At 44.2% G+C, this 15173-nt stretch overlaps 1 protein-coding gene and 1 non-coding gene across 2 annotated transcripts; one reads left to right on the top strand and one right to left on the bottom strand.

Annotated features, from left to right (window-relative positions):
- Positions 1-128: 128 nt before the first annotated feature.
- TBPL2 (TATA-box binding protein like 2) lies at positions 129-9330 on the bottom strand. The gene is made up of 8 exons (XM_057373246.1): positions 9268-9330; positions 8896-9027; positions 5451-5857; positions 4641-4728; positions 4308-4399; positions 3059-3226; positions 1955-2049; positions 129-208 (listed from the first exon to the last, which is right to left on the bottom strand). Exons 1-8 carry the CDS (start codon positions 9328-9330, stop codon positions 129-131), a joined length of 1125 nt encoding a protein of 374 aa, XP_057229229.1.
- Positions 8757-8828, top strand: TRNAG-UCC (transfer RNA glycine (anticodon UCC)). The gene has a single exon. It is a non-coding gene; the product is annotated as a tRNA-Gly (tRNA).
- Positions 9331-15173: the final 5843 nt, after the last annotated feature.

Below are 15173 nucleotides of genomic sequence, written 5' to 3'. Positions count from 1 at the left end.
CCTTCAAAAATGCATCATTTGCTTAATAGTCCACAACTGTACAATTGGGTCCAGGAATATCTTGGCTTCTGTTCCATGCACAGCAACACAAACCCATGGTGTTATTCTGAATTGCTTTATGAGCCATGTCACGATGGTTTCTTGAAACCTTTTAAAATAGGGTAGATGTTTTCAAATGCCTCATAGATTTCAGAACGCTCTTTTGCTCCTAAATGGACATTTAAGGAAAAAAAAACACCACAAGAATTAGCAGGGTGCTGAGAATAACCGAATGCAATTTAAACTGAATAAGATTACAAACCATGAAGAAACCCAGGAGATTGAAAGCACCTTACTGTTAAAGGCAGAATTTCTACCTGCCACTTTAAAGAGCAATTTCTAGCTTGCTTTGCTTTAAAATTAGTTTTGTTTAATCTGCGGAACCAAAACAGCAATTTTCTGCTCTTGACAGGTGCAAAATATTGGCTTTGAAGAAGGAAAAAAAGCAACTGAGCACCATCACAGTGTTATCTGCTTAAGAATAACAGCTCTGCCTGTTGATAAGGTTAGTGGAAAGGTAGAAACAAGAAATGAAAGGCCTTTATTTTATAGTGGAAGTTGTTCCACAGCTTGAGAACTCTTCTCCTCCAGCTCTGAAAAGCAATTTTAATTTTAAGCTGTGTTTGAAATCAAAGGTGTCCTAAGTCTTTTCCATGGTACTGCAATCAAATCTTTAATACAAAATCTTGCACACAACCTGCATTGCAGTAGGCAGAAACATTCCTTGCCAGTCACAGTTTTCATGCTGGTCCAACAAACATCAGCTACAAGAAAATTGCATTTAAATGAACTAAAACTGGAATTAAGCCCTGCTCAGATTGAATGTGTAAACTCTCTCATGTTCTCACTTGAACGTGAATAATTCATCTGCCTTACCACAACTTTTACTTTTGAAAGTAAAGTTACTTTCTTGATTAGGGCAAAAAAAACCCTGAACAGCTCAGCAAATTCAGTTTTGTCATCACAGCTGGACCCAGTATTCACAGAAGAGGACTCAGGGAATGTGTAGCAGGCCCTGAAACAAGGGTGTTACAATTAGTGTACCCCAAAAATGCAAGTATCAGTGGAATGGAGCTTGGAACTGACCAGTATGACTTTACTGGACCTAAGAAGGTGGTGGACATTGGAGGGGGAAGCATTTCATCTTTGTCCTGAGTGCCTCATTCTTCACGTAGCTGAGTTCATTCCCAATTTATAGTTGTGAGAATCTCTGGCTAAGGCAGGCACTTCTCTTGCTTTCCACAGAGCTCAAAGCTGTGTTGTGAATATAAACACAGCATTCAGAGCTTCTGGGAACAAGTACCATTTACCTTGCAGTACATCTGGATAGCAGTATTTTCATGAGCTTCACAAAAAGGATGTGTCAGGAGCTCAGAATTCACCTTTTTTGACCTGGGATATGAGGTACAGGTATCTGCTGAGCACACTTACTCAGCAAAGCTTTTGCCTCCATAAATATTTTGCCAAACAGTTTGGAACAAGCTCTGAGATCTCCACCCTTTCCTCTGATAATCCCTACTAAATGTTGTCAGTAAAGTGTTTTAAGAACTTTGTTTCCTGTCCAAGCAATTTTAAATTGCTTATTGTGAGGCTCCTATTTAAGTGCCTGAGTAGTTGCTGGCATGACAGCATCCTKTTGGCATTCTGTATGTTGGCACGTGGCATCAGGCTTGGAATAAAAAAAAAAAATACTTAACATGGAAATCTGAGACTCTATATATGAAACAATATGAGATCCTAGTGCAACAATACTGATGTTATCTGCAGAAAACACAGATAAACAACAGCGCCATTGAAGAGATCCCCAAGTGGCTTTACTGTGGCAAGATACTAATTTCTAGTTAATGTTTAATTTAAATGCTTTCTCAGAAAATGAGGTAGCACTTGGCTACAGATGCAGAGAGGCACCACTTACCAGTCAGTACAACCTTTCCAGACACAAAGATAAGCAGCACTATCCTTGGTTTGACCATCCTATAAATCAGGCCAGGGAATAGTTCAGGTTCATAGCTGTTCCAAAGCAAGCAGGTTAGATTAGTAAAATGCAAATACTGTTTTCAGTGTTGTTATGAATAAAATGCTCTTTTAATTACACTAACAAYAGAGTAATTAACCCCACAGATTTTAGCAAGCTGCCCTGAGAAAAGCAAGTCAGTTTTAGACATGTTGAAGAGAAAGCTGTTAAACTAAGCTGGAGGGAGATCTTCATGCTGAGTTTTAAAGATTTGTGAACCACTTCTGATTTTCCATAGCATTGAAACCTTTATAGTAATGTTCAAACAGTCCACAAATCATGGAATGGCCTGGGTTGGAAGGGACCTTAAAACTCACCCAGTTCCACATCCTGCCATGGGTGAGTCCTGCACCTTCCACTACCCCAGGGTGCCCCAAGCCCCTTCCAACCTGGCCTTGGACACTTCCAGGGATGGGACAGCCACAGCTTCCCTGCAAAYCTTTGTGCCAGGGCCTCACCACCCTCACAGCAAATCCTTCCTAGTCTGCAAAGAGGCCTTATCAAGGAATCATTTTGWGCAATTAAGACAAGATAACCAGCCAAGTGTGAATATTTAATATATATTTAGTTCCTAAATTAAATGCAAGCTAGTTAGATGCAGCACTAATAAAAGATGACAGAATTTCAGTTTTGTTAGTGCTAAAATTTTCATCCTTTCCTGATGGCAATATCGAGTTTGGAACAAGCTGATCTTGCAGGCTGAGCATGCCCATCACTCAGCCACAGCTTTACTTTTAATTCTTGGCTAATGAACATTCAAACAGAACTGAAACAATATCCCAGAAAAAYACAATATAGTTGCAATTCTGTATTTTGCAAATGCAGTTTGGCTTCACGCCTGAATGCTGGAAACCTTATCCCTGCAGGCAGGCATCTGCTTTGCTGGGAGTTAAGAGGCCACTTTGGTATTAAAAGTGCACAATGGAGCAAGGGTGTGCAGCAGCTGCAGACCCTGCTCTGAGGTGCATAGGGTGGTAACCAGATCCCACAGGGATTTYCCCATACCTGCTGAACTGCTGGTGGGTGACAACCAAGCCTTCCAGCCGGATGGGGAACCTCACATCACAGCTCCCCACCATATTCTGGATTTTGAAGTCCAAGAACTTGGCAGGGAAGCCGAGCTTCTGCACTACCCGTGCGTATTTCCTGGCTGCCAGCCGTGACTGCTCTTCACTGAAGGAAGAAACCTTAAATTGTAATCTCCAAACAGTCCTCAAATAATAGAATCACAGAGCAGTTTGGGCTGGAAGGGACCTTAAAAAACCTCATTCCACCCGCCTCTGTCATGGGCAGGGACATCTTCCACTATCCCAGGTTTCTCCAAGCCCCATCCAACCTGGCCCTGGACACTTCCAGGAATTGGGCTTTTCAGTGAAGGAAGAGCAGAGGGGAAAAAAAAAAATCAACTTTGATTGGTGCTTTCCTCTACTCTGAAGGTGGAATTCAGTTTATAGCCACCACTGTGCTAATCTGCACTCCAGAAAAAGAGATCCTGCTGCTCAAAATAGCAAGGCTCCATCCCAACAACTGCTGCAGGGAGCTAAAATGAGTGAGTCACTTGGTCATTCACCTTCCTGTGGCCTGGTTGAACCCACTGGAGATGTTGCATCATCCAGAGGTTCCCCTTTTGAGAGGTTTCTCAGTTCCYCAAAACAGCTTCTCAGTGCTGATCCAAGAATAGACAGCAGGCACCAGTTCAGTCACCTACCCCAGGGTGGTGATAGAGGCTGGAGAAGAGCTCTCCTAAGCATAAGTTAATTAATTCTAATTAACAGTTTTGGGACCAAAACCAAGGCAATCTGCTGGACTTCAGGAAGAAAGCTTCAGAGTACAGAAATAAACTTTGCTTTTCCCCCAACTCCCATTTTCTCTAGAAGCAGATGTGTTGACTGGTGAACACAGACACTGAAGAGAGACTTGACAGACACAAGTTATGTCCTAAACACTTTAAAAGTCAGTGAGAAATGCAAATAATCCCTTAACAATTCCTGGGAATTTTAGCAGCTTTTCTGCTGATGTCTGCTCRGCTCAATCTAAATTCAGGGACAGAAGTACAAAGTGCAGAAATTGCTAAGGTGCCATCATGAAGAAAGCAAGACTTTTTCAATACCACTGCTCCACTTTTTCTTGAAATTAGTCCTTTGCTAGATATTTTAAACAAGATTTTTCATCAGAATGTATTTCTTCATGAGAATATATGCATAACTGCAAGACCCAGACCTTTAGAGGGATGGGAAAAAAAACAGAAAAATACCTTTTTGCCCCTGTGCAGACCATTTTTCCTGAACTGAAGATGAGGGCTGTTGTTCGTGGTTCCCTGATTCTCATGATCACAGCAGAAAACCTCTACAAGTTCAAAGGAAGACCTGACAGGAATTTAGCTGGTACTGTATTTCCGTTCAGTCTTTCAACATTTACGTTTTCAAAGCTTATCACAACATATATTTGCTTTTTATCTGTTTCTTTACCACCTTACAGTTATTTTACACCCAGCTAACAGCAGGGGAGTTAAGGAGTCCCAGGAGCATTGGGATCCCTCAGCAYKGAGAARGGGAAGTGAGGATAAAGCTTTGMGTCTAAGATTTACCTTTGGGTTATACTCTGCATTTCTGGCATGCAGAGCTATGTTCTTCAGATCCAGTTTACAAGCCAAGTTTACAGTGGACACGATATTCCTGAGGAATGAGAGAGGAATTTTCTCATTGCAAAATCTGGCCACTGCAGAGCCACCCCCAGCAATATTGGCTTGATGTGGAGTCATTCCAATTTCCTGCCTCTTTCCCACTCCAGCATTAGGCTACTTTTGGCAAAACTTAAGCAATTCAATATCTAAATTGCACTTTGAGATATAACTAAAATAATTTTGTAACAAGGTATGAAATTATTAGTCCCTGAATTACAAGTTTGTGTGTTTTCCAATAACTWCATCACYGRAGCCTTTCACAGCTTTGGATTGAAMCATTACTGACTGTTTAGAGTTCCTGCAGCACTTTAGGTAGGTAAGGGTGGGTTATTTTCTACAGGCTTAAATTACTCCATAGTTACTCTATCCTAGACAGGACAGCCCCAGGTTTAATGAGCCCCAGGTTTCTCACACTCTTTACCAGTTTTGCTCCTTCTTTTGGAAAAGCAGAGCAACATCTTTAAACTCCTGGAGTCTGCTGTCATCCTTCACATTCTCCTTTTCAAGTATTTTCATATTTTTATCCAATATTGTCTGTCCATTTGCTCCACCTCTCCCCTCCAAGAGGAATAACTGGGCCTGTAGTTTTTTTGGCTTATTTAAGACCAAGCTATGCTTGCTACATTCTCCTAGTGAGAAGTYAGAGCAGCACCTTGCAGTTTAAACCCAAACCCTGACTATGGTGCATGTTACATAAATAATACATAAACTTACTGCAGCTGAGGAACTATTCCAGAGCTTTCTGAAGCAGATGTCGCTGGGGTTATAGGAGTCATTGGAGTCAGGGAAGGACACACGGCAGATGCTTCAGGAGATGGCTGAGCTGCACCTGGATGTGACAAACTGCTTTCATCCATGGAAATACCACTGTCCTCATTATTTGGTAGTGACCCATCAAGCTCTGTTTGCATTTCATGACCATCCTCAGAGAGGTTTTGTTCTTTGTTATCTTGGGTAAYATCTGGAAGAAAGCTGAGATCCACAGAGGAGAAGTCTGTATGAAGCTCCTTGGGCTGACACAACTGGGAACCAAAAACCCCATGTTCAGCTGTTTGAATTGGAAGTTCTGCATCRTAAGGGCTCAGAGGAGAGAACAGATGAGAACCAGTGGAGAATTCACCCTTGAAATAAAGAAAAAGTGCCATTAAGGGTCTTGTATTAAAACAGTTACTTTAACAGCAAGTTAATATTAATCTTCAATGAAGAAATTTCAATAATTTCCACCCCAATACATATTACAGCAAAGAATAGTTTTAAGATTGAAAGGTTGTTCTTTGCTTCTCTGTGAGTGTAAAAAAAAAAAACAAAAAAAAACCAAAAAACAAGATAGCTTGTATAATGGAGATAGGCATTTTCCCACCACATTCCATGGGCACTTTAGAGTACTCCAGGGATAGCACTACTTGAGAAATGCTATTCACCTTCAGCTGTGGCTCCTGGTACAATGCTKCCACTTCACCCTTCAAAGCCACTGTCACACCTCAGCTATGCACACAACCACATTATCACACTCATGTATTTTTCCAAGGAAGATAGACAGCATTTTCTGGCTGCCATTACACCTCCAATTCCATTTTTTCTCCTGGCTAGCAGGGGACAGTGTCAGCACTGGATTCGTGCAACAGAGGGCAGCAGCTCACAGAACCAGCAGCAGTTTATTGCTCGGCTCCTGSAGGCTACCAGTCTGAAGCTATCGATGAGAAGAGGCTTTACTAAAAAAAGCCTCATTACACTCAGCAGAACCAGCATCCTGCCCTGCATCAAGCACACAACACACCTGCAAGTAAGCTCTTTCACTCTTTCATACTAATGTCCTTCTCTATCAACTATTTATTATTAAAAACTGTTTGAAAAGCATAATCATACTGATGAGGCAAGAGTTTCAGGACAGGATTTATCCTCTCTCCCTTGGTGCTTAAGCCCGTGCTCAGTGGAAAGCCTCTTCCCGAAGGTGGTCTCTGCCAACATCCATGGCAGGCGACAGCTTGGACTAAAGAATCCATACAAGAGGTTTTGTGTTTAATCAGGCATTTTTAGGTTCAAGAGCCAGAAGAACTTGAAAAGTCCGAGCACAAATCAGAAGAGGGAATGGTGCATTAACTGAGACCCTTGAGTTGGCAGCCACTGCCTGACCTCCAGCAGGAGCAGGACTTCCAGATCAATGCTTCCCAGCCCTGAGCTAGTGCTGCTCTCTTCGAGTCAGCTCACTTGGCAACCCAGCCATGCACACCGGGAGATCTCTGCTCCTGCTTTGCAGTATATTTGCCTGCAGACACTTGGAAAACTCTTTAAAAATGACAAATCCTACTAGAGAACCCTTCCTTACTAGCCTGAATACAGATGCAATCAGGTGTAGCTCGGAAAGCATTACAACCACTTAYATTCAAACCTGCTTCTAAAACTGGTTTCTAAATGCAGAGTCCCACACAGGGAGCAGGGTGCTGTTATAAATCTAGGTACTTCTTCACCATTTGGAAATTAGGAGCATTTTCTGAGAATTAAGGTCAGCTATAAATGTATTAACACTTAAAAATAATATATTATGGAAGCAAAAAACCACATCTATTTTAAATAGATAGCTTTTAAGTCAGCAGCAGGGGGAGGAAGGCACAGTCTGCAAGAATTCCAGTGGACTAAGGATTAGCTGTACAGGAGCTCATTAGGAAGGTTTTGTACAAACCGTGATGTAGAGAAACTGGTACAAAAAAAAAAAAAAACCCCTGTGAGACTACTCATATCATGCTAATGGGCATCAAAGAATGAACATAACAGCATAAAAAACCCACACAAACAACCAAAGCCAGTTTGCAATATATCTTCAAAAAACCTGATGAAGAAATAAGTGGTAGATGAGGCTGGAAGTATTACAAAGCTTTAAAGTTAAAAAAAAAAAAAATAAATAAAGTACAGTCAAATGCATAGAACAGGTAGAAACAAGAAGCAAGTTTCCCTTTGTGATCAGGTTTGCACCTAAGAGGGCTGAAGAAAAGCCCTGATAGGGTTAARTACTGGGGAATATTTCCTTCTTGTCAGACAGATGCTCGGAGGCTGTAAAAGGGGCACAGGACCATGTTTGTATTGGGCTGGCTGCCAAAGGTTATTGCTATAGACTCTGGGTTAATTAACTTCACCGAAGCCCCCACCAACTGCATAGCTTTGGACATCTCCCAGCAGCTCCGGGGAGATTTCACACTCAGATCCTGTCTGAGATCCCTCTGTTTGGGGCAGCTTGAGGGGAAACAGCCTTTTCCCCTTCCAATACAGAAAACCCTGCAACTCAGGTACACACAAATCAAACCCAGCTGCTTTAGGCAACAGACTTGTTTGGGTTTTTTTTTTTTCCTCCCTGCAGTGATATCACACATCTGCTATTATCAAGTGTCCCAGCAAGTCTGAAATATCAAAAGCTCACTAGCATTTATAAAACCTTGATAAAATCTCACTACATTRTATACTTGGTGGGGACACATTCAGAGGGCTTTACCCACTACCATAGGAGGGTCTCTGGGTTTAAACAGCTTGTACTAAGCCTGTTTTTGAGCTGAAAAGTAGTTTACAACAGATTGTAAAGAGATTTTTTTCCCTGAGTAATGACAATGCTCAGCTGTGCATTCTGTCCTTCTCGTAGTCCCTAAACTTGTTGTTCCTGCAGCCACCTGAGATCAGGAGAACCATTTCGAATACCCAAGTAATGAGTTTTTAAGGACATTTTCTAACCAGAACGTGACGACCCGAGCCTCCTGCGCTCTCAGTACCCACCCACACCAGTACATAGGCTGATCCTCGCAAACAGCACCCGCTGAGTTCAAATCGCGACTTTAAACACAGCCGCAGCAGTATCAACCCCCTCACAACAAGTAAGAGAGAGCTCCCGCTCCACAGAGAGCAGGRTTTTCCCTGCAGCCCTGGAAKAACCCGAKGCAGGCAGGAATTCCKCRGGACAGTAAATTTTAGGCTCAGCCYCGCAGGAACGCGGTGATGACGCAGTTCAGACGCGGCTGCAGCGCTCCACTCACCGCGGCGTTGGTGGTATAGTGGTGAGCATAGCTGCCTTCCAAGCAGTTGACCCGGGTTCGATTCCCGGCCAACGCAGTTACATTTTAATTTAGATTTTTTTTTTTTTTTTCCTTCTCTCATTGTTTTTTCTTTCCTCTCTTACCTGCCCACTGCAGCTCTCCAGGTACCGCTCCAGCAGTGACGCGCCTTCCATGAGCCCAGCCGCTGACCCAAACTTTCCCCCCTTCGCCGGATCCGCTTTTAACCCCCAGGGACAGCACGGAGGCAGGTGCGGCTTGTCAGGGAGCAGAGCACATCCCAGCTGCGAGTTTTACCCCCATCARGCAGCCCTGGAGCCTCTCGGCTGCCCTAGGCAGGGCTTTCTGAGAGGGTTTGCCCGGTCCTGCAGGACTAGAGATATCAGAGTGCTCTCGTGTGCTTTAGAGTAGCCTAAAAACCTGTTCATGATGTCCTCTAAGCCGGCTCCCCTCTGCAGGGCTGAAGGGAAATGGGGAGTTAGACCTCTCCTTTAGACCTTGCACAGATGATGCTTTTTAGCAAGCATCATGTGCCACTTCATTTCTCCCACCTGTCTCATCAGGAGCAATGAGGCACATCTCGTCCTTGGAGAGGAGCCCCCAGAAGAAAATATGAGCTTCAAACTCAAAGGCCTTGTGATGAAGGTTTGTTCTCAGCTGGGCTAATGCTGCCTGGGGGGGGGAACCTTTACTCTTTACATTCACTGTCCATTACAAACAGCAAGCTGAGCTCAAGAAACCCTTTGAAAGAAGYTGTCAAAACTCAGACATGCAGCAGGTCTTTAGGAGATGCTGCCAGGCTCTTCTCACTGCCCCAGAGGTGCAAAGCCTTGGATTAGCRCCCTTTATCCAAGGAACAGAGCATACATGGCTGATGAACATCCTTCCCTCCTCAGGCAGCCTGCTGGGCTGGTTTGTGGTATTTCTGGGAGTCACCTTACAAATTTATAGGTGCCAAATCCTCCCAGCCCCAGAAAAATCCAGCCTCGAGCAGACTAATTTACATCATACAGCCTGTGCTGGAGCAGCCTGGAGGCAAATCAGGCAGCAATGCAATGAGTGAACTCAGGTTATACCTTGAATTAGGGAGGCTGGTGGAGCTAGCTTGGATCAGCTCAGGATGGTTAAATCGAAAATTTAGGGCTGGCAGGTGATTGGGGTGCTTGCAAACAGCTCTGTGGTCTCGGTTGCTTCTGCAGGCACAAAGGACAGGGTTCTAAGCACCCTCACAGCTGCTTCCTGCATTGCCCACAGAAATCATTGAACTGAGYACAGGGATTGTGCTGAATTTTGCCCTTGCAGTGACACCTCACGGGGACAGGAGGTTGGTGCTCCCCCTGTGTGTGACACCATTGTTGTGGTGCTCCTSGGCCTTCCCTGCTGTGGTCCTGCCTGTAGCATTGCAGCTGTAGTGCTGTGAGTTTCCTCAGCTAATTAATCCTTCATTGCACACCCCCCTGGCGATGGGATGTGTTCATCTTACAGCCCCTGGAAACTGATATTTCTGCATTTTGTGAACCTAAGATAAAGAAGGTCAAATTATGATGTTTAAGCGAGTGAGGCTACATCAGAGATGAATGTAAACTACAAATCTCTTGGTATTGGTGTTGTTTCTTGCCTTGAAATGGGAGGGGTACCAGGAAGAGCTCAGAATTTGGGTGAGTGATGGAGTTTGATGTCTTAGATTAAATGGGTGTAAGACTTTTTACCCGTCTAGAGGTGGGGAGGAAGGGAAAATGTTTAGAAARCTGAGAGATCATCTGAGGATCCAAGAGTCACACTGTGTGTGCAATTCAAGCTTTCAAGGTTGCTTTGCTGTAGGGGAAGGGTCTTCTGGACTCTGCCCAAGGGAGGGCAGGTGTGGCTGTGCCTCGGGAGGGCTCTGAGCTCGCAGCCTCCTCTCCCAAGCTGGGCACCTGCTCGTGGTGCCCAAGTGGGGGAGGCTTCATGAGTGGGATGTGCAGTGATGAGGAGCCCCAGGGAGGGAATGCCCAGGTAGCGGGGGTCCAGAGAGCAGTGATGGAGTGAGCAGGAGGCACTGAATCTCTGAATTTCTCTCCTCAGTTTCCCAATTTCTGTGTTTCTTCTCGTTCATCTACAGAGGCATCATTCCCTCTGTGCTCCTTCCTTCTTCAGCAGGAGACTGACCCCTGTCATGGGTTGGACAGATGTCAATTTAAAATGTATTACTTGGACCTCACCTGCTTCATTTCTGATCATCAGACTCAAATAATGTTAGAAAAGGCAACTATTTTTCTCATCCCAATTTTAAGAAAGATTATTTCTCCCTCAAACTGCCTGGGGTTCCACCCACCCCCTTTTTTCCTTGACCCCCTTTTTTCCCCTCTCCCTTTTCCCTCTGCCTCTCTTCTTTTCCTCCCCTTCTCTTTTCCCCACTCTTTTCTATTCCTTGTGGAAAGCAGCAGCCATGCAGATCCCGGCCCGAGTGACTCAGGGCAGGACTGCTCAGAGCAGGGAAGGAGCTGCTGGAGGCAGCTCTTCCCCACGGCCCCGAGAGGAGCCAGTGACGGGGTGATGAATCACTSCAGTGCAGAGTTACCCTGATGATGAATTGTCATGAGTCTTAATTAGCAAATTGGTTAATTTTACTTAGAAAGTTGATGATTAGTGCAACAATAAGTGCTTTGTGTATTCTTTGTAAGAGCCGTTCAATATCRTTCTTCCTTGGATCACTAATTGGGGAAGACTGTTCCACAGAGCTCCTGCTGGCGCGCCTGGATCAACTCCTTAAACATTTCTGAGACATTGCTGCCTCACCTGGATGCTGTAATCTCATTAGGGGATGGGACTAACCACAGGAGACTTCCAAAAACCTGCAAGGGACAAGGAGCAAGTYAGTAAGGAAGCTCTACCTGTTTATTCATCAGTGCTCTGAGCAGCTACCTCCTTTCTAGCATGCCCTAAATGCCTTGCTGCTTGCTTTGAAGTTGGTTAATCWGGTTTGGCTTTATCTTATCTTTCTTAGGAGTCGGTTTCAGAATTAAAAGCTGGTGACAGACAATGTTCTGCTTTCTGCTCTCCTGGGCTTTCTGCTAAACCTTTATAGCTGTAATTGTCTCAGAGGAGTGTAGTTTGCCTCAGGTGTAGCTTGCATCTCCCGGTGCCCTCCCTGCCTGCAGCATTAAAGCTCTGCCTTTGGAGCACGTAGAGGAGCAGGACCATGTTCCAATGGAAAAAAAYCCCAATATATTATACACAGAATGTCTCTAAATTCAGCACCTTTTAATTACACCAGGACCCAGGACTCTTCTGTCAACGCAGAATTCAAGTCTTGTTGTGAAGGTTGGTTCCTCTGTGTGGTTTGGCCCTGTTTTGGCCCTGTGCCTTGATTCCCATCATGTCAGGGATGTAAATAGARTGAGGTGCTGAGGAGGACCCCAAAGAGGGTCAGGGAGAGGAGCAGATGAGCTGCAGTCCGTCAGTGAGAGCAAAGATCTGCATGGAGCTGGGAAAGCTCTAGAAAAATGCCTGCAGCCCAAAAGGCAACTCAGAGAGAGATGCTGGAATGTCTTTGGTCTGGCAASTGTGACCATAACTCTCTCATACTTATCTACCCCATAATACTCTATTCTAGACCTGACCAATGCTTAAAGTATCAGCAGATATTGGATTTATTTCCAGGGAAGGAAAGAAGTTGCCATGACTACTCACCGAGTAATAGTGAGTAATTTGACTTTTAATTGTGAATTATTTAGTGCCATCATTAGGTTATGCTGGTGTAAACACGAGCAGAATCAGGTCCATTGGAGTTGATACCTGGTTCTAACCTGCCCTGGGTAAATCAGGAGTAACCCTCTGGCAMAAGTGAGGTGACAATGATTGGAAAAAGGGCTGTAAATTCCCACTTACCCCCAGTTCTGTGTGCCCCTCCCTGTGTCAGATGATGCAGCTCAGATCATGCAGTGGTGAGGCTGTCTATTTGCCTTGGTTAAACTGGGGCTGTCTTATTCCCTGAAAAGGGCAGTAATGGGGCAATTTGATACTTTTTGCAAACTTTAGTGGACTTTGAGCATTTGTTTGCTAATTCATGTGCCTGCCATGCTCACTGGCAGAGACCAGGGTGTGTTGGCTTCTGGATCAGGAAAGAAAATCACTTCTGTCAGATGGGAAAGGGGTAAACTGGCTAGAAAAGAGCCATTTTTTTCTGGCTTCTACAGCTCTATTATGTGCAATGGAGACACTAACTGCCCCCATGTCAGAGAAWTGCTGAGAACCAGACCCAGAGAGGRTTGCCAAATCCTCCACTGAATGCCAGAGGAAGAGGAACTGTAAGTAAAAGTCATCTGTCTCAACTGAAAGGCTGAATAGTGACTAGAAAACTGTACAGTTAACTTAATTTAATTTTTCTATCTGTATCAGTCAACAAACTGATTAAAAGAAGGCATTCTGTGTGTTGTTTGCATAGAAATTCACTCGTCCTACCCCAGCCTTGTGTGGGGCAGAGCATAGCAGCCTATTTTTATTTTTCATTCATGTGTTGTATTTAAAATGTGGCCAGAAAAGGGGGTAATGGGATGAGGAGGGTTTTAAACATTGGCTGCCACCTTAATTGCAGCCTAGCAATGAATGGCTGCAGGCTTTCTTGGACAGCTCCTCCGTGAATGTCACACACAAATCCATCTGACACCTGGGGTCAGAAGTATTCTTCCATGCTTTTTGTTAAGTCATCTCTCCCACTTTCGTGCCAAAGGGTCTGGCTAAATTGAATTGCATTTAAATGAGGTGAGTGTGTGATGGATCATCCAAGGGCTGCTGTTTGCTTCCAAGTTTTGTGACAAATCTCTCTAATGCAAACACCGTGTCTCATACCTTGAACTCACTGCTGCAATTAAATACTGATCCTTTAAGCCTAATCTGGAAAAACAATATAGTAATAGCAGTGCTGCGTGTTTGCACAGAAAAGGAGAGGTGTGCACGCARCAGCTGCTGGCAGAGCTCTGCTAATTCAGTTTGCAGGGTCACAGTCACATTGAAGACACCAGCAGTGACATTAGCATGTCCAGACTTTCAGTTCGAGCTCTCCAGGAATTAGAGCACATACTGTGATGCCTTCACTGCTGTGTCAGCTGAGCTGTGACACCAACACAGTTTGTATCAGCTTATTGTACAGCTAAATGCAAATACAAGTCAAGGCAGGGTGCTGACCAGTCACTGAATTTCCCCTAAAAGTGAGTTTTGTCTGCGTGATCTGCAAGATGCCATGACTGACACTGGAATGAGTCTGCGGGGCGCACAGCTCGGTGATTAGTCAGTTCTCATTACCTCTTCCTCCAATTAACGTCAGCAAATCGGTGCTGCTGAATCAATGAGAACCYCAGGAGAAACTAAGCTTCCCCAAAAGGCTGCCAGATGTCAGCAGAAGCTCCAATCCCCTCACCTTGATGGTTCTGTACTTTTAACACACATAATTAACTGTTATCACCGTCCTGTTTCTGTCACTCCAGCCSTTCACCCGTGGTCTGCTGATAAATGCTGTTGGTTTAGCTGTGATGGAGGAGTCTGTGCCCAGCTCTGCTATTTTGTGCCTCTGCACTTCATCTCATTCCCATGCTCAACCCAGCCTGAGATCCCTTTTGGTAAAGCTCCATCCCTCTGTTTGGATCTTCCTCCCTCCTCCTTGCTGTCCTTGAACAGTTTCCCTTGAACAGGTTACAGCATTTGGCTTTTATGGCCAATCTCTAGGAGTGGAATATGAGTTAATTTTCCCCGYACTATCCAAGATAAAAATATATTTTTATATATTTTTGGTGTCTGCAGGCTGTGAAGGAAGCTCACTTGTCACAGTGCCCTTCATTATGTTATTTTTTCCTCTTTTTTTTTTTCCCCGTGACTTGTCAGGAATAATTAAATGCTGTGATTGCTTTGGCCTGCCTTCAGTGGGCATTTACCCAACTCATAAATACAAGAGTAGCTCCCCTGAGCTCTGTTTCCACTCAGGTAGAGTTGTGAAGGTTTGCTCAGCAATGCTTTGACAAAAACGAGGTACTCAGATGGGCATGTGTTTGGGAGGATCCTGAGCTGGTTGTTTTCTAAAACCCAAATAGTGTTGCTCAGATCAATTAGGATTTGCTTAGAAACATTAAAAATACATTTATCTCCAGGTATTTTTACAGTCCCCTCTGCTCCCAAATTGGCACGGGCAGTGCTGCTGTCCAAAATAAATGAAGTGTGTGAAGACAGGCAGTTTAAAGGCGTTGAGGAATGCAGCTGTTTCAGACCTCTTACATCTCACTCGACTTTCACCTAATTTGTTAATGGGTATGGCTTTCCCTGTGGGAAAATAAAGCTTTTCTCTCTGACATTTTATAAAGGACCTACTAAACCTTCTTTTGTCCCTTTGGGTAAAATCAGTTGAATTGGCTTTTCTGGTGCTGTTTTCCCT

Source organism: Malurus melanocephalus, unplaced genomic scaffold (genome assembly GCF_030028575.1).
Source record: "Malurus melanocephalus ecotype Western Australia unplaced genomic scaffold, MMel_1.1 scaffold_190, whole genome shotgun sequence".
Lineage (NCBI taxonomy): Eukaryota > Metazoa > Chordata > Aves > Passeriformes > Maluridae > Malurus > Malurus melanocephalus.
Note: the sequence above shows the minus strand (reverse complement) of the source record. Positions and strands in the feature narration are given on the sequence as shown.